At 44.3% G+C, this 23,743-nt stretch overlaps 1 protein-coding gene across 1 annotated transcript; it reads left to right on the top strand.

Moving 5' to 3' along the window:
* The first annotated feature begins 2,136 nt into the window (after positions 1-2,136).
* Positions 2,137-12,585, top strand: LOC148775997 (uncharacterized). The gene is made up of 2 exons (XM_088842114.1): positions 2,137-7,781; positions 8,644-12,585. The coding sequence occupies exons 1-2, from the start codon at positions 7,439-7,441 to the stop codon at positions 8,646-8,648; spliced, it is 348 nt and encodes a 115-aa protein (XP_088698240.1). The 5' UTR covers positions 2,137-7,438; the 3' UTR covers positions 8,649-12,585.
* The last annotated feature ends 11,158 nt before the right edge of the window (positions 12,586-23,743 follow it).

Genomic DNA, 23,743 nt, shown 5'->3' with positions numbered 1-23,743 from the left:
ACATATGCTAAAAACAGCATTTTTTTTTCCTAAATCAAAAGTTATATTTAAAAGATCATTATTTTAAGTTTACCTACTACATTTGTACCAAGAAATTCCCTTAATGATTGTACTTCATGCCTGGCTGTGTAGAATCATGAACTGACATATCTTGTGGCTCTCAAGTCTGCAACTTCCAGGTAGGAAAAGAGAAATCTTATGTTCTGGAGAATTGTAGTACACTTGATAATGACTGCCTGAATGAGGACTTGTGCTTTTCTGTGCTTTAGTTTAGTAAGCCAGAGCCCTAGACCATAGCTTCTTTATCTAACACTCTTTTTAAGAGTTAGGCAATTCCCAAGCATTATCTTGTTAACCCTTACATCACCACAAGGTTCCTTATTAACCCCATTTTATGGAGGTTGATTTAAGTATGTTTAATGACTTTCCCAAGGGCGTGCAACTGATAAAAATCTGATTGAAGTTCAAGTTTTCACCCACTCCTCGACACCCTTTCCACCCACATACTGTGAGCTTTCATAAATTCTTCAGCAAGAGTCCACAGTGAAAGAAATCTGACTGTGGTAGTCAAGCTAAGCAGAGTGACTTACTGTGAACCAGGTAGCAGGAAATTCACACCATGAGATAGAGAGACTCATTTTGCCAGTTTCTGATTGTTGTATTTGTTTTATTTGTATCCCAAGCAAAAACCAAAATTGATAAATATGATAAGTATCTCAAAATTTTAAATATTACATAAAACGAGTGCTTGCTAGCATTTTTTTAAAAGTTTTTATTAGCATATAGTTGATTTACAATGTTGTGTTTCAGCTGTACCATAAAGTGAATCAGTTATACATGTATCCACTCTTTTTTAGATTCTTTTCCCATATAGGTCATTATATAGAGCATATGGAGTAGAGTTCCCTGTCAAATACAGTCAGCCCTTATTAGTTACCTATTTTATATCTGTATATGTCAATCCCAGTCTCCCAGTTTATCTCTCTTATCCCTCCTCTGGTAACCATAAGTTTGTTTTCGACATCTGTGACTGTTTCTGTTTTGTAAGTAAGTTCATTTGTACCATTTTTTTAGATTCCATGTATAAGCAATATCATCTGTTTGTCTCCCCCTGACTTCCTTCATTCCATATGACAATCTCTGGGCCCATCCATGTTGCTACAAATGGCATTTTCATTCTTTTTTATGGGCCTTGTACTGCAAGGAGATCCAACCAGTCCATTCTAAAGGAGATCAATCCTGGGTGTTCATTGGAAGGACTGATGCTAAAGCTGAAACTCCAATACTTTGGCCACCTCATGCGACGAGTTGACTCACTGGAAAAGACTCTGATGCTAGGAAAGGTTGGGGGCGGGAGGAGAAGGGGACGACAGAGAATGAGATGGCTGGATGGCATCACCGACTCTGTGGACATGAGTTTGAGTGTACTCCGGGAGTTGGTGATGGACAGGGAGGCCTGGCGTGCTGTGATTCATGGGGTCGTGGAGAGTCGGACACAACTGAGTGACTGAACTGAACTGAATATTCCATTGTGTATATGTACTATATTCTTTATCCATTCTTCTATTGATGATAATTTAGGTTGCTTCTGTGTCTTGGCATTGTAAATAGTGCTACTGTGAATGTGAGGGTGTGTGTATCTTTGAATTATGATTTTTTCTAGATATATGCCCAGGAGTGGGATTGTTGGATCATATGGTAGTTCTGTATTTAGTTTTTTAAGGAACCCCCATACTGTTCTCCTTCGTGGTTGTACCAATTTACATCCCACCAACAGTGTAGGAGGGTTCCCTTTTCGTCACACCCTCTCTAATATTTATTGTTTGTAGATTTTTTTGATAAAGGCCTTTCTGACCTACTTGAAGTGATACCTCATTGTAGTTTTGATTTGCATTTCTCTAATAATGTTGAGCACTTTTCCGGAGAAATGGCACCCCACTCCAGTACTCTTGCCTGGAAAATCCCATGGATGGAGGAGCCTGGTAGGCTGCAGTCCATGGGGTCACTAAGAATCGGACATGACTGAGCGAATTCACTTTCACTTTTCACTTTCATGCATTGGAGAAGGAAATGGCAACCCACTCTAGTGTTCTTGCCTGGAGAATCCCAGGGGTGGGGGAGCCTGGTGGGCTGCCGTCTATGGAGTCACACAGAGTCGGACATGACTGAAGTGACTTAGCAGCAGTAGCAGAGCACTTTTCATGTGCTTTTTGGCCATCCATATGTCTTCTTTGGAGAAATGTCTATTTAGATCTTCTGTCCACGTTTTGAGTGAATTTTATTTTATTTTTTTTTGAGCTGCATGAGCTGTTTGAGATTAATCCCTTGTTGGTTGCTTTGTTTGTAAATATTTTCTCCCATTCTGTGGGTTGCCTCTTCATTTTGTTTATGGTTTCCTTTGCTGTGCAAAAGCTTTTAAGTTTAATTAGGTCTCATTTGTTTGCTTTTATTTTCATTATATTAGGATGTGGATCCAAAAAGATGTGCTGTGATTTATGTCAAAGAATCTTCTGCTTTTATTTCCATCTAATAGTTTTATAGTGTCTGGCCTTACATTTAGATCTTTAATATTTTGAGTTGGTTTTTGTGCATGGTGTTAGAGAATATTCTAATTTCATCCTTTTACATGTAACTGTCCAGTTTTCCTAGCATCACTTACTGAAAAGACTGTCTTTTCTCCATTGTATATTCTTGCCTCCTTTGTCAGCCTGCTAACACTAATTTGACCACCACTATACAAAAAGTCAGGTTTTCAATTAACTGGGAAATGGGATATGCTCCTTGGAGCCCTTCATATTGACACACTTCTCTTTTTGGTGGGAAAACTCGTTTTGAGCAAATCAAAGCTTCTGTCTTGAAATTCTGCTTATCAGCACCTTAACATTCTTGTCTGTCTGCTGGCCCGGAGAACAAATAAGCAGAAACTTAAACAATGCCTGCCTTCAGAGGGCCCAGACTCCAGCTCCCACAGGAGGGCAGAGATGGGCATGGTGAGTGAGAGGTGGAATAAGAGTGAGGGGAAGTGACAAGAAGGCTGGAGCTGGACCCCAGAGGATGTAGCGGCTTCAGAGAGTGGCTGAGGCAGCAGCATTCCAGGAAGGAACAGAAGGAAGTTTGCAAATGGCTCTGGTTTGCTCTTGGTGAGAAGATTGAAGTGAGGATTTATTGTAAGAGTTCCTATTTATCGTGTGTTTCAGAAATCCTGTTAATTCTTGAGCCCTAATGTGGCACAGTGGTATGGTTTAGCATCAAATGATTGAGAAAATACAGACTTATGAATTAGAAACGTCCTCAAGAGAATTTGTGGTTTATTAATCACAGTAGCATATATGGACTGTTTGGTCAATGGGAATAGTACTTATTTATAAGAGCCATTATTCCATTAATATATGAAGGTTTTTGTGTGTAAAGAATTGAGGATCTCTTGAGACTTCTTGGGGAAAGCTTACTGGAGATTATAAGGCAGAGTTCAGTGAAATAGGCAGAGTCCCCCCCTTTGTTTTTTTCAAAGTTGAACAACAACAACAAAAAGTGCAGATCCAAAGGCCTATGTAACCTCCAGTGTTGGTTTCTGTGTCAAAGGTGTGTGGCTACAGCGAGCAGGAATGGCATTTCAGGTGAGGGTGTTAGGAGCCCTAACATCTGAGTAGCCATGATAGGCCTGAGACCTTGCTTAGGCCTAAGTTTCAATTTCCTGGAGACAGGGTGGAGGCTAGGTTCATAGAAACTCCTCCCTAAGAAAATCCCGCTGGCGCCAAAAATTAAGAAACTCCTCCCTAGAAAAATCCCACCGGCGCCAAAAATTGGGCCAATCAGAAGAAAAAGGGAAATCCCCAGAGAAAACCCCGCGCATGTATAAACTGGCCAATGAGCTTCTGCCAGCTTGATCTTTTGAACAAAAATAGGTGCTTATGTAATCTGAGACTATAAAAACCGCTGTGACCTGGGCTCAGGACTCTTGCCCGCATTCCACTGCACACGGATGGGCAGGAGCCCTACCTCGAGCTAGAAATAAACCCCATTCTTGCTTTTGCATTGCTGCTAGTGTCTTATTCTACCAGTTAAGGGGGAGCGGACTCAGGGCATAACATTTGGGGGCTCATCCGGGATCCCTCTGATGGGAGAATAACGCTCTCCTGGCAGAAGGGGTTCATCAGCCTGGAGGAGGGCTGATCACAGCACCGGTGCCAGGTCTGATCGGGGCGAATTGATCGCCGTAGCTGGCGTAAGGCCGAGGCCCAGCATTCGCGCTGGAAGGCAGCTGGCTCTGTGGGAGAGAGGAGGTCTCTCCTGATCTGGAATCTGGTGGGCAGTGGACGCCCTTCGGTAAGGTTACTTTAAACTGCAGGAAGCCTCAGAGGTCTCAGAGATCTAGTAGTGTGTTTTCGGCCGATGTTTGTCTGTCCTCCGTTGGTCGTGTTATCGTGTGTGCCGGCATTGTCTCTGTCTCTCTCCTGTGTCTTTTCTATCCCTTAATCTATTCTGTGGTCATGGGTCAAGGAAGCTCTACCCTGCTCTCCCTCATGATGGATCATTTCTCTGACTTTAGGGCGCAAAACTTGTCTCTACTGGTGAAGAGGAGTAAGCTGATGACGCTCTGCTCCTCAGAGTGGCCCACTTTTAATGTTGGGTGGCCGAAGGAAGGAACCTTCATCCTGCCCACCATCCGGGCTGTCGGGGGAAGGTTCTTGCGCCTGGGTCCTCCGGCCACCAGGACCAGATGCCTTATATCCTAGTCTGGCAAGATCTGGTGGAAAACCCACCAGCATGGATGAAACCTTTTGTTTCCCCAGCGACGCAGGTCCCACAGGTCTTGGTCTTGGAAGCTCCGGAGGAAAAGAAGACTGAGAGCTGTGAAAATCGAGCTCCGACTCCCCCCGTGTTCCAAGGCTCTTCACTGTACCCTAACCTGATTGACCTAGATTCTGAGCTTCCCCCCCCCTTATTTACCCCCTCCTTTGCCCCCTCAGGTACCCCAAGTATCGTCTGGGGAGCCAAGGAGGGGCAATGAGCCTTCGGCCCTGCCCCGAGAGGGGGGCCCAGCCCTCGGGACGCACGGAAGGATGAGGGAACTTTCAGTCCTGGTGAGCAGCTTGGATCAGGAGGGCCCCACCTCCACTGCTTGGGCGCTACCTGTTCGGGCGGGGCCAGCCTGCCAGGATGGGGAGCGTACCTATCAGTACTGGCCCTTTTCCACCAGCAACTTACACAACTGGAAAACCCAGACCCCCTCATTTTCGGAGAGACCCCAGGGACTTATTGACCTCTTAGAATCTATCCTTTTCACCCATAATCCCACCTGGGATGACTGTCAGCAGCTGTTATAGGTGCTCTTCACCACGGAAGAACGGGAGCGGATTCTGTCGGAAGCTCGGAAACATGTCCCAGGTGTAGACGGAAGGCCCACCATGCAGCCGAACCTAATTGATGAGGGATTTCCATTGGCCCAGCCCCAGTGGGACTTTGAACGCGCAGAAGGTAGGGAGCGTCTCCGAATGTACCACCAGACTCTTATGGCAGGCCTTCGAGCAGCTGCCCGGAGACCAACGAATTTGGCTAAGGTAAATTTGGTGAGACAGGAGCCTACAGAGAGCCCGGCGGCATTTCTAGAAAGACTAATGGAAGCCTTTAGGCAGTATACCCCCATGGACCCGCAGGCGGATGAGACCCATGCAGCTATCATCCTAGCTTTTGTGAATCAGGCGGCTCCAGACATTAGGAGGAAATTGCAGAAAATAGATTGGGAGAGCAGACAATAAAGGAGTTGCTAAGGGCTGCAGAAAGGGTAAATAATAATAGAAAGACCCCTGAGGAGAGGGAAGAACGGATTAGGAGGGAAGAAAGGGAAAGCAGGGCAGAAGAAAATCGTAGAAATCAGCAAGAGTTAGCTCACATATTCTTTGCGGGAGCCAAAGGTGGTCAGGAGAATTGGCAAATTAGGGACGCCAGACCAAAGGGAAAGGAAAAACTAAAAAGAGATCAATGTACCTATTGCAAGGAAAAAGGACACTGGAAAAATGAATGTCCCAGGAGAGGCCAAAAAGAGAGATCAGGCAAAAGTCAGACCTCTGCCCCGGCGACTCGCATTCTATATACTGGGGAAGAGAGTGACTAGGGGAGTCAAGACTCGGTGCCCCTCCCCGAGTCCTGGGTAACTATTGCAGTGGAGGGAAAACCGGTTGGCTTTATGGTAGACACTGGAGCCCAGTACTCGGTCCTTAATCGAAATGAAGGACCCCTGTCCAAAAAGACCAGCTGGGTACAAGGGGCCACAGGGACAAAGCAAACCAATGGACTACTAAACGACAGGTGGACTTGGGAGCAAAGCGGGTGTCCCACTCGTTCTTAGTCATACCAGAATGCCCGCACCCCTGTTAGGAAGAGACTTGTCTAAAGTCAACGCCCAGATTCATTTTGCCCCCGGAGGGGTCTCTGTCACTGATGGGACGGGACATCCAATCTAAGTCTTGTCGTTCGCTCTGAAAGATGAATACAGGTTGTATCAGCCAATGCCCTCCCCAGATATCAACACTACGGTCCAACCTTGGGTTCAGCGCTACCCTTCAGCATGGGCCGAGACTGCTGGGGTGGGATTAGCCAAACAGAGACCCCCCATCATCGTTGAGTTAAGGGTGAATGCCACTCCCGTGAGGGTGAAACAATACCCTATGAGTCAGGAGGCCCGGCGGGGAATCACGCCCCATATCCAGAGACTCCTGAAGGCAGGAATCCTCAGGTGGTGTCGGTTGCAATGGAATACTCCCTTATTGCCGGTGAGAAAACCGGGGGGAACTGACTGTAGGGCAGTCCAAGACCTCCGCGAAGTCAATAAGAGAGTAAATGACATTTATCCTACGGTCCCTAACCCTTACACCCTCTTGAGCGGCCTGTCCCCAGACTGTGTTTGGTAAACAGTCTTAGACCTGAAAGATGCTTTTTTCAGCCTGCCCCTGGCACCCCAGAGCCAAGAAATCTTCGCCTTCGAATGGACTGATGGAGACAATCAAACCACTGGACAGTTAACCTGGACTTGCCTCCCACAGGGATATAAGAACTCGCCAACACTGTTTAATGAGGCCTTAGGCGAGGACTTGCGTGAGTACTGGGCTGAACACCCAGACATCATTTTATTACAATATGTAGATGACCACTTATTGGCAGCCAAAGACCGAGAAAGCATGCCTGCAGGCCACCAGAGACGTACTCCTTTTCCTATTTGGAACCAGTCTGTTGTTCCATGTCCAGACCTGGGGTATAAGATTAAGTAGGGGCGACGATGGCTGACCCAAGCCATGAAAGAGAATATATTGCAGATTCTTGAACCAACCACGCCCTGCCAAGTGAGGGAATTTCTGGGGACTATTGGGTACTGCAGATTGGGGGTTTTGCTGAAAAAGCTCGGCCCCTCTATGAGGGCAGCAAGGAAAGCAAAGACTGGATGTGGCCTGGGCTGATGAGAAAGGCCTTCCAGGAGCTTCGGCAGGCCTTGTTAGAGGCCCCAGCCCTCACCTTCCCTGACCCATCTAAGTCATTCCAGTTGTTTGTGGACGAGAAACAGGGAGTGGGAAAAGGAGTCCTGACCCAACAGTGGGGACCCTGGAAGCGGCCTGTGGCCTACTTGTCCAAACAACTGGACCCTGTGGCGGCGGGCTGGCCGCCCTGCCACCACATCATTGCAGCAACCACGCTCCTTGCCCATGACACAGACAAGTTGACATATGGACAAAACCTCCTGGTCTACGCTCCCCATGCCATTGAGGGGACTCTCAAACAACCACCGGGTAAGTGGATCACCAACGCCTGCCTGACGCACTATCAGGCCTTGCTACTAGATACCCCCCGGCTTGTCAGATGATGGCACCAGGGAAAAGAAAGGGACAACACACAGGCATAAGGTACCGGGGAATAAGACCGGGACAGCACTGGGAGGTAGATTTCACTGAGGTAAGACCAGGCAAGTATGGATATCGATATCTATTGGTCATGGTAGATACATTTTCTGGGTGGGTAGAGGTTTACCCTACTAAGAGGGAAACAGCCGTGGTGGTAGTGAAAAAGCTTTTAGAGGAAATAGTGCCTAGGTTTGGGCTGCTGGCCTCTATTGGCTCTGATAATGGACCTGCTTTTGTGAGTAAAGTTGTTCAGGGATTGGTTTCGGTTATGGGGATTGAATGGAAATTACACTGTGAATACAATCCCCAGAGCTCGGGCCAGGTAGAAAGGATGAATCAGACCCTAAAAGAAACTTTGGCAAAATTGGCAATAGAGACTGGCGGGGACTGGGTGACTCTCCTTCCCTATGCCCTTTTCCGGGCACGTAACACCCCCTATAGAATAGGTCTGACCCCCTTTGAGATTGTCTATGGGGCCCCTCCGCCGGCATGTCCCATCTTCGAGGGGAAAGATAAACCACCCCCGAGCCTAAAAGAGTTCAGAGAAGCAGTTTTAACTCTGAGCAAGGTACATAAACAAGTATGGACTCTAATTAGAGATATTCATGAAAGACAAAACCAGGGAACGGTCCCATCGCATGACATCGGGCCGGGGGACTGGGTATGGGTCAAAAGGCACCAAGCAAAAACCCTAAAACCTAGATGGAAAGGTCCTTATGTTGTCCTTCTCACCACCCCCACCGCTCTAAAGGTTGACAGCATCAGACCTTGGGTACACTGCGACCACGTACGCCTTGCCACTCCAGAAGAACAAGACAATGCCCGGATAGAATGGAAGGCCAGCTGTCACCCGTCAATTCCCCTAGAGCTAAAAATCACGCGACAGAAAGCCCCGTAAGGCTTATAGTCTTACTACTGATGACCGCCTTCGTCGGCTACGGGACAGCAAGCGGGAACCCATATCAGCTGGTCAAAATCACCTGGAAACTTCGAAACGGGCTGACTAGCGAGATACTCGACCACTGAAAACCACCCCAACACTTGGTGGCCAACCCTGTATTTTAACCTCAAAGACATCATAGAAGGTTCAACGGAGACTGGGGGACTTATGCAGGTCAACAGGTTTTGGGCGTGCCCAGGATATATGAGAAACTGGAGGCAATGCGGGGGGATGCAACATTACTGGTGCAGTTCGTGGTCCTGAGTGACCTCAAATGATGGCAAAAACAGGTGGGATGTTGGGAACAGGGATGGGGTTAACTTCTCATTCATAAAAAGGGCCCCTAATGGGTTCGCACACTCCCTAGGCCCCGACAGGAAAGACAAATATGCTCACATCAAGGTAATGTTCAACCAGGCGGCAGCCAGAAAACTCCAATGGACTTCAGGGCTTAGCTGGGGGCTCCAGACCACTATGAGGCCCCTATGGCATGGCCCCTACTATGGGGGAATCTTAACCATCCTCCAAACCATAGAACCGGTTGTGATAGAGAGCATAGGCCCCAATCTAGTCAAAAGTCAAAGCCTACCAAAGAAGTCTAAGGCCACTCCCCAGGGCCATGACACCGCAACCCCGGCAGGGGTCTCCCCGTCAGACGCCCCTCATCTGAGGACAGAGGAGGCTACCCACGCCTCCATGCGGAGACCAGAAGAGACAATCTACTCCCCTAGCACGCAGGCCGCAGATCCCTTATGGGGCTTAATTAATGCCGCCTTTACAGCATTAAACCATACCGACCCTAATGCAACCCGCTCTTGCTGGCTCTGCTATAATCTTTACCCCCCTTTTTATGAAGCAATAGGCCTCAATGTTTCTTACACCCTGTCTCACTACTCAGAATGATGCAAGTGGGGAGACTGTAAGGTCGGTCTTACCATGAGGGAAGTCTGGGGAAAGGGACTTTGTTTGGGTACGATCCCACTCGAAAAGGCCCCTCTTTGTGCTCAAATCGGCAACATTACAGAGTTAAATGATACCCAATGGATCATTCCGGAGGCAGGGGGCTGGCGGATTTGTTCCCATACTGGGCTGACCCCCTGTTTGCATGGAAAGGTTTTTAATCAGAGTCAGGAGTTCTGTGTTTTGGTCACGGTTATGCCAAAAATTGTCTATCACTCTGAAGAAGTCATGTATTCCCACTGGGGTAGAGGGGAAAACGAACACCTCGGAAAAATGTCAATACAAAAGCGAGAGCCAATCAGTGCTATCACCTTGGCCACTGTGATGAGCCTTGGGCTGGCAGGAGCAGGGACAGGTATAGCCTTTTGTCCCTGCAAAACCAAGGACTCACCTCTCTGCGGGCTGCTGTAGATGAAGATCTCACCCGCATTGAGGAGTCTATCAGTCATTTAGAAAAGTCCTTAACCTCACCATCCGAAGTAGTATTGCAAAATAGAAGAGGACTAGACCTGATTTTCTTGCAACAAGGAGGGCTTTGTGCAGCCTTAGGGGAAGAATGTTGCTTTTATACAGATCACACAGGAGTAGTGAGAGAGTCTATGGCCAAGGTACGAGAGGGACTAGCCCAGCGAAAAAGAGAACGAGAAGCCCAACAGGGATGGTTCAAGTCATGGTTTCAGAGCTCTCCTTGGTTGACCACTCTAATCTCCACCTTGTTGGGACCACTCATCATATTGATACTAGTACTATCATTCGGCCCCTGTGTCCTAAATAGACTTGTGACGTTCATCAAAGAGCGTATCAACATAGTCCAGTTGTTAGTACTTAGACAACAATATCAAACTCTACCCACGGAGGAAGATTCCTCCGTTTGAACAACAGAAAAGGGGGGAGATGTTAGGAGCCCTAACATCTGAGTAGCCATGTTAGGCCTGAGACCTTGCTTAGGCCTGAGTTTCAATTTCCTGGAGACAGGGTGGAGGCTAGGTTCACAGAAAATCCTCCCTAAGAAAATCCCTCTGGTGCCAAAAATTGGGCCAATCAGAAGAAAAAGGGAAATCCCCCAGAGAAAACCCCGTGCGCGTATAAACTGGCCAATGAGCTTCTGCGCGCGCATGAACTGGCCAGTGAGCTTCTGCCAGCTTGATCTTTTGAACAAAAATAGGTGCTTATGTAATCTGAGACTATAAAAACCGCTGTGACCTGGGCTCGGGGCTCTTGTCCGCATTCCACTGCACTGGGAGGGGCAGGAGCCCTAGCTCAAGCTAGAAATAAACCCCATTCTTGCTTTTGCATTGCTGCGAGTGTCTTATTCTACCAGTTAAGGGGGACCAGACTCAGGGCATAACAAGGGTAAGGACAGGTTCCAACACCCAAGAGGAGCCAACCCAGAGTCCCCTCTTAACCCCATGGTGGCCCAGAACCACACATATTCTGATGTTTTGTGCTTAGGTGTACACATACTAGGACTGTTCTCATTTTCTTAGAGAACTGACCCCTTTATTATTTTTTTTTTTTGAGCTTTTTATTTTGTATTGGGGTGCAGCTGATGGACAATGTTGTTTTAGTTTCAGGTGAACAGCGAAGGGACTCAGCCATACATATACATGTATCCATTCTCCCCCAAAGTCCCTTCTGATCGAGGCTGCCACATAACATTGAGCAGAGTTCCATATGCTATAGAGTAGGTCCTTGTTGGTTATCCATTCTAAATATAGCAGTGTGTCCATGTCCATCCCAAACTCCCTAACTATCCGTTCCCGCTGGCAACTATCAGTTTGTTTTCTAAGTCTGTGAGTCTCTTTCTGTTTTGTAAATTCATGTCATTTCATTTTTAGATTCCACTTATAAAGGATGTCATACAATATTTCTCCTTCTCTGACTGATTTTTAAGGAGGAAACAGAACAGACTCCATCTTGAAAGCAGGACTCCATCTTGGGCTGGACTATGGACTTTGATCTCTACGCCCAGTATCTATGGAAACAACATACCAACTGGAAAACCAGACACCCCCCCCCCCCCCGCCGGATGGAAGAGCCCAGGGTTCATACCTAGTCTCTCTGTCACCTAAAAGAATACCCTAATTATCTGTGTAACCAAATCATAAATTCTATTATGCTTATTGGGGTTTGACCACAGGTCTATTGATAATTGTCTACTGTTAACTACCTAGGCCTAAGGCATATGAATCATGGGTTACCTTTGACTGTATCTTTCTTTTCCTTTGTTCAGACTAGTTTCAGGGAATCTGGGGAGGTGGGTTTGGGCACGTACACTTAGGGTATATAAGGTTTTCACAAAAACTGGTCAGGGGTCCTTGGCAAAGAGGAGACTCTGCCTTGGGCCCGCCCGTGTAACAAACTGCACTTCACTACCTGCATCGTCCCTCTGAGTGAGTTTGTTTCCCGGAATGCGTGGCTACAACAGTTTCACTCAGTGTGACACTCGGTTCATCCATGTTGCTGCAAATGGCATTATTTCATTCTTTTTCATGGCTGAGTAATATTCCATTGCATATATGTACCAAATTTTATCCATTCCTCTGTCAATGGACATTAAGGTTGCTTCCACGTCTTGGCTGTTGTAAACAGTGCTGCAGTGAATATTGGTGACCCCTTTATTATATCATCTGTCATCTCTCTGTTTGTTTGTTCAGTCACCCAGTCCTGTCTGACTCTTTGTGACCCCACGGACTGCAGCACGCCAGGCCTCCTTGTGCCTCACCGTCTCCTGGAGTTTGCCCGATTCTTGTCCATTGCATAAGTGATGCCATCCAGCCATTTCTCTCTTTATTCCTGATCATTTTGTTGTTGTGAAGTGTGTTTTGTCTGAAATTAAGATAATTTAAGATAGCTGAGCTTTCTTTTGACTGGTGTTTTCATGGTAGATCTTTCTCCACCCCTTTATCTTTAGACTCTTTGAGTCTATATTTAAAGTGGATTTCTTATAGACAATTATATGATTGTTTAAAATGTATTTTGAATCTCTGCCTTTTAATTAGTGTCTTTAGATCTTTCACATTTAACCTATTATATATATATATATTTGAATTGATATATACCAAGTTCTACTTTTTATATTTGTACAGTATTTTCTATTTGTTTAGTCAGTAGCTTCTCATTTCTTTTGATGAGTACCCTTTTTTATTTTGAACTAATACAAGTTCTAAATATTTTTAATCTGGTAACCCAACACATTTTTCCTGTGTCAGGAGGAAATAGCAAGGGTTGTTGTTGTTGTTGTTGTTGTTGTTGTTGTTTTATCTCTTTAGATATCCCAATCCATATTATTTCCAGCAAAAACTTCAACCATGATATGACACTTGCCTTTATTTCCCAACTAGAGCTGTGTCCAATTCCTCCATCTTGAATTTGAGTCTTAGATGCATTAGTTCTTAGATGCAGGAAGGTACATTCAGATATAAACCCAGGGTGCTTCCTAAAAGGACACGAATCATTTAGGTCATTGTCAGAGTAATCTAATCTAGAGACATCCTGATTTTAACAGTCTGCTGTAGTCATCCTTTCTCTGGAAACCCTTAACGTGACCATCTATTTTTTGAATCAAAACCATTCAACCATGAACTCTGAAGACCATCATGGATTGTGTAGGTACCTGCTTGTTTGTGGAACCTGAAAAAACCTTGTGGGGCAGAAGTAGAGGAAAATAACAGGTTCTAAGGAAATGCTTTCTCTTTGGGAAGTAAACTAAGCACTTCTTTCTGTTTAAATTTGTATTGCTGCTGCTGCTGCTGCTAAGTCACTTCAGTTGTGTCCGACTCTGTGTGACCCCACAGACGGCAGCCCACCAGGCTCCCCCGTCCCTGGGATTCTCCAGGCAAGAATTTGTATTAGGTACTTGATAAAGTCATGGTAGTTGAAAGGGTCAATAAATGAATGGCTCCATTGTTTTATGAAGTATGGGAGTAATTTTCTAGGGCGGGAGAAAAACTCAAAGAGAAAATAGGGTGTATCCTTAGGGGCATGAACTGGGGACTCAAATGTGTTCAAATCCCATCTCTGAAAGCTTATAGGCACTGTATGCCTTGACCAATTTTTTTCTGAGCCTGTTTCCTCCCTTATAAAATAGAGATGATTTTACTTATGTTGTGGTGTAATGTGGGGCCATGATGCAGCATGCATTCAAGTTAAGTGCTCATTAACAAACACTGTCATTCTAGAGAGGAAAATGAGAGAGATGAAGGCCCTGTGGAGCCAAGAAAGAAGTCTCAGCCAAGGAAAAGACCAGGCCCAGCCAGAGAGAGACTGAGACACCGAGAAAAACGTCCACACTCGGCCTTTATTTGAACTTCCGAGTGAGTATTATCACTCAGTAATCTGAACCTACCTGCTTAGTCACTCAGTTGTGTCTGACTCTGAGACCCCCATGGACTATAGCCTGCCAGGCTCTTCTGTCCATGGGGATTCTCCAGGCAAGAATACTAGAGTGGGTTGCCATTCTCTTCTCTAGGGAATCATCCCAACCCAGGGATCAAACCTGGGTCTCCTGTACTGGCAGTCAGATTCTTTACTGCTGAGCCACCAGGGAGGCCCTTATATCTTAGTGTTTTCGATAAAATACTTGCCCCAGAATTTTAAATGTATGATGTGCATTCACAATGGTTGTTAGAAGAATTGGTTGATTCTGAAACAGTGTGACCTAATCTTTTGAAGGAGGAAACAGAACGGGCTGTATCTTGAAAGCAGGACTCCATCTTGGGCCAGACTGTGGACTTTGAGCTATATGCCCAGTATTTATGGAAAGGACATACCAACTGGAAAACCAGGCCCCCAGGAGGAAGAGCCCCAGGGCTCTTCCTTTGCTAAAAGAATACCCTAATTATCTGTGTAACCAAATAGAATCATACATTCTATTATGCTTATTAGGGTATGACCACAGGCCTATTAATAATTGTTCACTGTTAACTACCTAGGCTTAAGGCATATAAATCACGGGTTAACTTTGATTGTCAGGGAATTTGGGGAGGTGGGTTTGTGCACGTACACTTAGGGTATATAAGGTTTTCACAAAAACTGGTCGGGGTCCTTGGCTAAGAGGAGACTCTGCCTTGGGCCCGCCGGTATAATAAACCGCACTCCACCATCTGCATTGTCCTTCTGAGTGAATTTGTTTCCCGGAACATGTGGCTACAACACTTTGGGGATGAGCCAGGGCAGCACTGAAGAAAAACATGGATGGCTACCATGATTTGTTGGCACTTAAGAGTCTGCTTTCTTCACAGTCCAACTCTCACATCCATACATGACCACGGGAAAAACCATAGCCTTGACTAGACGGATCTTTGTTGGTAAAAAAATGTCTCTGCTTTTTAATATACTATCAAGGTTGGTCATAACTTTCCTTCCAAGGAGTAAGCGTCTTTTAATTTCCTGGCTGCAATCAGCATCTGCAGTGATTTTGGAGCCCCCAAAAATAAAGTCTGACACCGTTTCCACTGTTTTTCCATCTATTTCCCATGAAGTGATGGGACCAGATGCCATGATCTTTGTTTTCTGAATGTTGAGCTTCAAGCCAACCTTTTCACTCTCCTCTTTCACGTTCATCAAGAGGCTTTTGAGTTCCTCTTCACTTTCTGCCATAAGGGTGGTGTCATCTGCATATCTGAGGTTATTGAGATTTCTCGCAGCAATCTTGATTCCAGCTTGTGCTTCTTCCAGCCCAGCATTCCTCATGATGTACTCTGCATATAAGTTAAATAAGCAAGGTGACAATATACAGCCTTGACGTACTCCTTTTCCTATTTGGAACCAGTCTGTTGTTCCATGTACAGTTCTGACTGTTGCTTCCTGACCTGCATACAGGTTTCTCAAGAGGCAGGTCAGGTGATCTGGTATTCCCATCTCTTTCAGAATGTTCCACAGTTTATTGTGATCCAAGCTGATCGCCGAAGAATTGATGCTTTTGAACTGTGGTGTTGGAGAAGACTCTTGAGAGTCCCTTATACTGCAAGGAGATCCAACCAGTACGTTCTAAAGGAGATCAATCCTGGGTGTTCATTGGAAGGACTGATGCTAAAGCTGAAACTCCAATACTTTGGCCACCTCATGCGATGAGTTGACTCACTGGAAAAGACTCTGATGCTGGGAAAGATTGGGGGCGGGAGGAGAAGGGGACAACAGAGAATGAGATGGCTGGATGGCATCACTAACTCTGTGGACATGAGTTTGAGGGAACTCCGGGAGTTGGTGATGGACAGGGAGGCCTGGCGTGCTGTGATTCATGGGGTCGCGGAGAGTCGGACACGACTGAGCGACTGAACTGAACTGAACTGAACTGAAGAGTCTGCTTACTAGGCCAGCTCTGTGCTGTCACATGGAAGAACTGGTATTTGTCTGAATTGTTTTCTGCTAATACTATTTATCAGCCTGAGAGAGGAGAGGAAAAGATTGTTTCAGCCAAAGCAGTCTGTCTTTTATGCATTTTCTTTGTAATGAAGAGCCTGTGACCGTGGAAAGGCAAGTATTGGGATATGTAACGAAAACTTCCTGATACTTTAGGATGGTGGTTCAAGTGGGGAAAAAGTCACTTTGGAAAATGCATGACCTGACTTAAAATGTTTAAATGTTTGTTTTGAAGTCGTCTCTGAAATCATTGGCCTGTAAGGATTTTGTCTTTTTCGTTTTTTTTTTTTTTTCCTTTTTGGCTTTGAGTTTTAAGAGGCCACAGTCAAATCACTGCCACACTTGATAATGTATTCATTACACACCTTATTGGCCGAGAGACTTTTGACCTCTGGCTGGTGTTTGGCTGTGACTGAGGCCCCTACCAGGGATAAGTGAGAAGACAAGAGTGTTTGCAGCATAAACTTCCTCTTTCAGCAGGCAACATTTCAAACTGTTTCAATGACCCTTGCAGGCTCCCTACCAGAGGCGGGCTGATGAATCTGCAGGCGGTTGCTAGCTCCGTTTCTCCATAGGCTCCAGGGATGAACATGTAAAAGCAAATGGCTTGAAAGGAATTGTGTCCAATTAGTGCTCCTGGCACATGTGTGTTTTGGAAGCATTGCTGGTCCTGGATTCTGGAGCGCATTCCTGAGCTCGTGAGCTGACACTGGATGATTGTGCAGAGCTCATGTTCCTGTTCACTCAGCTTGCAGTGGACACTTAGCCCTGGGGCCAAGGGGCTGCCTAATGAGATTTCCCCCGGGGCTCCTGTTTCCTGAGCCCTGAGGGAAGCTGCTGCAGGAGGCAAAGGAATTGAAGCCAGGAATAGAGCCAGAAGGTCTTGTTCTGGTACAATCCTCTGCACCAGTTGCACCCAACACACAGCAAAAGTTGTTGTTGGGGGTGTGGGGTGGTGATATGGTTCTTCAGGAGAGAAAATGTCAATGCATTCAGCACATATAACCTCCACGTGCTATTAACATTCACACAAGTCTGAATTCAAACAAAGTCACCAAAATTAGATGGGAAGGTAGCAGAAATGTCACTTTAACACATGGCGAGTATGAAGAACTGTGACAATTTGGCTTCCTGTAGATCTGGGCTATCAAAACTGGCTGAATTTCTCAAGATGTTCAGAGCTTAATCACCAATTAAAATCAGTAATGACAATTAATTTGCTTGGACCCTAGGAAATCCATTTTCTTCTTGAGAATGAAAGGAGTCTGAATCCAGGTCTTTTTCATTTGACAAAAATGATGAGGAATGGATGGCAATCTTCCTGTTGCTGAAAGGAGGTCAGAGCGGGAAAGGCAGCCAAGCTCACTAGAAAGACCTGCTGGTTTCTGTTCTGATTTAGAGCAGGTTGTATCATGTGCCCAGGACTGAAGGCAAATGAGCTGGTGGAATTGGGGCTGAGGCCTCGGGGACAAGAGGCATTGGATGGTGGTCCCTGGAGGGCAAGGGGCCATTGGGGACCAGAGAGCGCAGCATTCTCTGTTTCCCAGTTCTCCCTTCCTTTGTAGTTTGGTTTCAATGTTGCAGAAAATCTAAGTTAGAAAATACACACGGGCACACACACACATGTATGTAAATTCGGCATTCATGTTAGTGTATTTAAGACTCTAATAAATCTTCCCTTTAAGGAAATCTACTTAAATTTCGTTAACTAATATTTTCCAAATTTATCGGGCATTGAAATCCTTTTCATTATAAACTCATTCCTTGCTAATGTTTTATTATGAAAAAATGTAAGTGTGCAGTAAATTGAGAAGAATTTCACATTGAGAACCCCTAGAGGCACCACCCAGTTTCTACCATAATTTTTTTTAACTTGCTCTTACACATACCGATCCATTTGTCTTTTTATCTGTCAGTTACTTTTTACAAATTCATTTGAAAGTCAATTGCTGACGTCAGTTTCCTGCTGCCTAAATACTTTGGCATTCACTAATAAAAATTCAAAATTTGTTCAGTTTTTTCAAGGTAAAATTTATAACTGAAGAAATACACAAATCATAAGTGCATATTTACCATGTTGACAAATGCATGGATCTATGTAACTCAAACACCTGTTGTGACCTTGAGCATTGGTATCTTCCCAGAGAGCTCTATGCCTTCCCAGTCAATCCTGGCCAGTCTTTCTCCCTCTCACTCCAGAGGTATGTATCCTTTTTTTCCGCCATTGATTTTTTTTCCCTACCATGTACTATGTAAGCACTCTGTCTCGCTTGTTTCACTTGGCATAATATTTTTAGATTTATTCATGTTGTCATGTGTACTGATAATTTATTTTTATTAGTATTTCATTGAATAAATATACCACAGTTTGTTTATCCACTCTTCTATAGATTGATATCTAGACTGTTTCCAAATTTTGGATGTTAGAAATCAAGCAGGTCAGAACAGTCTGATATACGTTTTCTATGTGTATGCATGTGTATACATACGTGCCTGCATATACAGACGTACCTCATTTTATTGCCCTTTGCTTTATTGTGCTTCAGAGATACTACATTTTACAAATTGAAGGTTTGTGGCAACCCTGCATTGATCAAGTTTTAGTGCCATTTTTCCAACAGCTTTTGCTCACTTCATGCCTTTGTCTCACATTTTGGTAATTTTTGCAATATTTCAAACCCTCCACCAGAAAGGCTCAGATGACGGTTGGTATTTTTTATCAAGAGAGTGTTTTTAAAACATGGCATATGCATTTTTTAGACATAATACTATTATTGCACCCTTAATATAGGATAGTGTGAGCATAACTTTTATAAGCATTGGGAAATTCATGTGACTTGTGTTATTGCAGTGATTTGGAATTAAATATATCTATTAAAGATATTAATTAATATCTCTGAGGTATGCCCATGTGTATATATGTTTTCTTATAGGTAAATAGCCAGGTGTGGGATTGTTGGGTCAGGGTGTGTTTGATTCTGTAAAAAATTACCAGACCTATTATACTTTCAGGAAATTTTTCTTGATCTTAAAAAGGGACCCAACATTGAAAATACCCGCTTCACTTTGGCAAGGTTGAGTCTAGATATAATGCCTAGAAGTTCTGAGGCCATAACTGACTTAGTATCACTGAGGAACTGGGCCCTTAATGATTTTATTAGATGCTGAAGTAACCAACTCTGGGGCTGCCTTCCTTGGATTTATAATGTGGGTTAACAGTGTTCCTTATTAAGTCAATTTGAACCAGAGATACTTAAAAAAATTGAACAGGGTGCAACTATTTTTAGAAAATCTACCAAAGTATTCCAGACACACAGAAAAGTATACACAGATTAATTTTCACAAACTGAGCATACCTAAGTAGCTGGCCGCCAGATGGAACAGCAGCATTACCTGTATCATGGGCCTTGAGGAAATAGGGCTGTATCACACACCATCAGAATTAGATGTGAAAAAATTAAATTGGAGGCCCCATGGAGTTTGCTGCTGAATTCTACCAAACATTTCATAAAGAGGAAATTATACCAGTGCTCCACAAAGATGAAATTGACAGCCCCATTAGAAACCCCTCACTCCTCCTCCAGCTCTCTCCCAGCTTCTCTCTCCCCCAAACCTCCTCTTGCAGCCCCCCTACTGGCACAGGTATCTCTTCTGTATTCTCTCTCCATATTCCTCTCCATTTGTATGCTTCATTCAGCAAGGCAAAAGCCTTATCCTTAGCTAAAATAGTAATCCCTGAAAATTTCCCCCAAGGGTGAGGGGAGTTGGGGAGGAGGCAAAACTATGAGAAAGGGACCCAGCAAAATGCTTGTTGTCTCCACTGAACAGTGAAAAAGTAGGGGGCAGAAAATGAGTTGTGTCACTCACCAGCCATGTAATTTTGGTCGTGCCAGTACTTGAGCCTTGGGTGTTACTTGTGAGTTGGGTAGATTAATAGTAGCTACTTCACAGAGGCCGCTTTGAGGATTGAGGGTGAAGAACTTACGTGTATTTAGGGGGTGCAGCAGTAGGGTCATCTTCTGGGATTCGTGGGATAACTTCTTTCCAGTTCCTACCATAAGCAGGAAGGAATTCTTCTCAGGAAATGCTGTTGGCTAAAGCACTTTTGAAAGTCCCTTGGACTGCAAGGTGATCCAACCAGTCCATCCTAAAGGAGATCAGTCCTTAGTGTTCATTGGAAGGATGATGTTGAAGCTGAAACTCCAATCCTTTGGCCACCTGATGTGAAGAACTGACTCATTGGAAAAGACCCTGATGCTGGGAAAGATTGAAGGCAGGAAGAGAAAGGGATGACAGAGGATGAGATGGTTGGATGGCATCACTGACTCAATGGACATGAGTTTGGGTAAACTCTGGGAGTTGGTGGACAGGGAGGCCTGGCGTGCTGCAGTCCATGGGGTCACAAAGAGTCAGACACGACTGGGTGACTGAACTGAACGGAAAGCACTGAAGATCATGGTGTCACAGGAGCTGCCTACAGACTCAGGTGAGGCCATTTGCTGGGATTTGAGGATGGGGGTTAAGGCAGGACTTATGAAGCAAAGCATCTTCTTTTCCAGAAATGAGCTACAAGAAGAGCAATTAGAGTGTACTTTGAATAATTACATATAATCTCTGAATGAGATGGAGAAGGAAATGGCAACCCACTCCAGTATTCTTGCCTGGAAAATCCCATGGACAGAGGATCTTGGTAGGCTACGGTTCATGGGTTGCAAAGAGTCAGACACGACTGAGCAACTTCACTTCACTTCCGACTGAGAATTATCTACAAATGCTATATTTGGCCTTTGATATAGAACACACCCCTCCTGCACTAATCTTATGTGAAAAAAAAATTATGTTTGGGGGAAATTACCGAAGGCAATTAGTCAACTGTAAATGAGTAAGAATTTGGATGGAACAGAACAGATTCAATGGTTAAGGCTTCTCAGAGACTGACCTTTAAATATACTTAAATTAATTGGACAGTAAATTATATACCAGTTTGTCCCAAAATTCATCCATTGGTGAATAGTTGATATGATTTTCCCCCATAACTATTTATCACTTGTACTATTAATGCCTTTCTTGCAATCAGTTCAGTTCAGTTCAGTTCTTGCAATAAATTCCTTTAAAAATTGCTTTAGCCTGACTCTCTAATTTATATTTCTAATTCACATCAAAACCAATTCATAGCTATCAAAAATGTCCACCTTGTATCACATAGAATCCTATTACCTCTGGGACAGAGTTTTGCTCTCATTATCTTTGCAGATATTAGATCACTTCTGACCAACCTCTGCTGGTCATTTTTATAAGGTCTTGAGCTAAAGAATCCCTCCAGAATTATTTTTTACAGATACTTAGTGCTTGATTCTCTTCAACCAACCTACTTCTCTCATATTCTTCCTCATCTCAGCAGAGGTAAACTCCATTCTACCAGTTCTAGAAATCTTTGGAATCATTCTTGACTCCTATTTTCTCTCTTGTTTATGAATCCCAATAGGAGACCCTGCTGACTCTGCCTTCATAACACATCCATGTGATAACCACTTAACATTATCTCCTCTTCTAGAGTTCTAGTCTGAGGCTCTTGCTTGCATATTGCAAAAGCCTCCACATTAAAACCTGTGCGTTGTGTGTGCTTTCACATTCAGGTGATGGATACTAGAGTAAGCTTTCTAAAAGCCGGATTATGCAACTGCACTGCTCCAAAGTCTGGGATGACTTTCTAATCTGGAGCAAAATCTCCATGCTGCCTGATTCATGAATCACTAAATGAAACCCAGTAAGATCTTTACACTGTACTCGGTTGAATTTTGTTAATATTTCCAAGAGCTAGTGTTCTAGGAAACATGGATGCTGCATGACTTTTTACAACCTGGCCTCAGAAGTCACGTGGCTTCTTTTCTACAGTCTCTACTGTCAGACATAAGCAGTCACTGGCCCTCCAGACTCAAGGGAAGATGACATAGATCCCCACTTTTCTATGGATGGCATGTCAAAGGATTTGCAACCCTGTTTTAAACTGCTTCAGCAAGGTGTGATTCAGTTAAGTGGGGAGTAGTTGGGAAAGTGTTCTGGGTGAGGGTAAAAGTTTGAGCAGGGGTAGGATACGACAGGTACGTTTAGGAACCGTAAAGGAAATCCATGTGTCCAGAGTGGGAGACTGATCAGGAGAAATATCAAAAATAAAGGAAAGGACTTGGGTGAGGTCGAATACCTGGTTAATGGGCCTAGTCTGTGTTCTATAGACAAGTGGTCTTTAAACTGTTTTGCTTACATATCTCTAAATGAATTTAGAAACATGCATTTTTAGGTTGGCATCCAATTTTTTCCCTCATATTTAAAACACCAGCATACCTCAGAGACATTGTGGGTTCAGTTTTAGACCTCTTCAATAAAGCAAATACTGCAACAACATGCAGAGACATGTGAAATCTTTGGTTTCCTAGTGCACATAAAATTTATGTTTATATAATACTGTCGTCTATTAAGTGTGCAACATTATGTCTAAAATAACAATATATATACCTTGATTAAAAGTAATTTATTGCTAAAAATTGCTAACCATCATCTGAACCTATAGAAAGTTGTGATTTTTTTGTAATAGTAACTTCAAAGATAACTCACTGATCACAAATCACCATGACAACTGATCATAACAAAAAAGTTTGAAATATCGTGAGAATGACCAAAATGTGACACTGAGACAGTATGAGCAAATACTTTTGGAAAAAATGGCTCCTTTAGACTTGCTCCTTTCACGGTGGTCACAAATCTTCCATTTATGAAAACTGCAACAGCTGCAAAGCACAATACAGTGAAGCAATAAAATGAAGTATGCCTGTCATTGCGAAGGTTAGCAACTCTCTCTATGTGGTCATTCAGGCTGATGGAGGCTTTTCACTTTCTTCTTTCCATAACCTCCAAGGTCACTAGCAGTATCTCCCTCCAAATCTTTGCCTGGAGCCTGGAAGATCACACACAGGAAGATTTTATAGGTAAAAAAATGGAATTGGTACATACCACTTCTGCTCACTTTCCATCGGTCAGTCTTCCAGTTGCATGGTTATTCCTGATGGCAGGGGAGGTGAAGAAGAAGAGAGGAACACGGGTTCTGTGACAAGAACTACTGAGTTCTTGCTCCAGAACATAGGTAAAGCATCGGCTCATTGGCTGGCAGACAGTAAGCATTTAACATAGTAGCTGCTCCTATTGCTACAATAGCACCATTATTACACATTCAGTTTACAGGCTGTGCGCTGTGCACAGATGGATTTGCACTACCTTTGCTGGAACTTACAGGCCCCCAAGGTAGATGCAAAGGAGGCCCTAGAGCTTTGGAGCCCAATTAGCAGCTGATAAACCCAAGCTGGCAACTCTGAAGCTACAGTCAAAGGAGAAGAAGAGGGAACTCTTGCGCTAAGTCCCCACACAATTGGATGTCTATTTCCTGCCTGCCTGCAATAATTCATTTCCAAACAAATGCCCCTCCCTGTACACTCCTCTCTCCTCAACTTCCTCTCCATATGAATCCTAGGCTAGACTCAGCTAGAGCCTGAAGAAAAAGAAGGACTTGACCTAGGCTGGGAGAAGTTTTTGCCCT

The sequence above is a fragment of the Moschus berezovskii genome, chromosome 12 (assembly GCF_049115385.1).
Source record: "Moschus berezovskii isolate FMDL1 chromosome 12, NW_MosBer_1.0, whole genome shotgun sequence".
Lineage (NCBI taxonomy): Eukaryota > Metazoa > Chordata > Mammalia > Artiodactyla > Moschidae > Moschus > Moschus berezovskii.
This window is presented reverse-complemented; position numbering and strand designations above follow the sequence as displayed.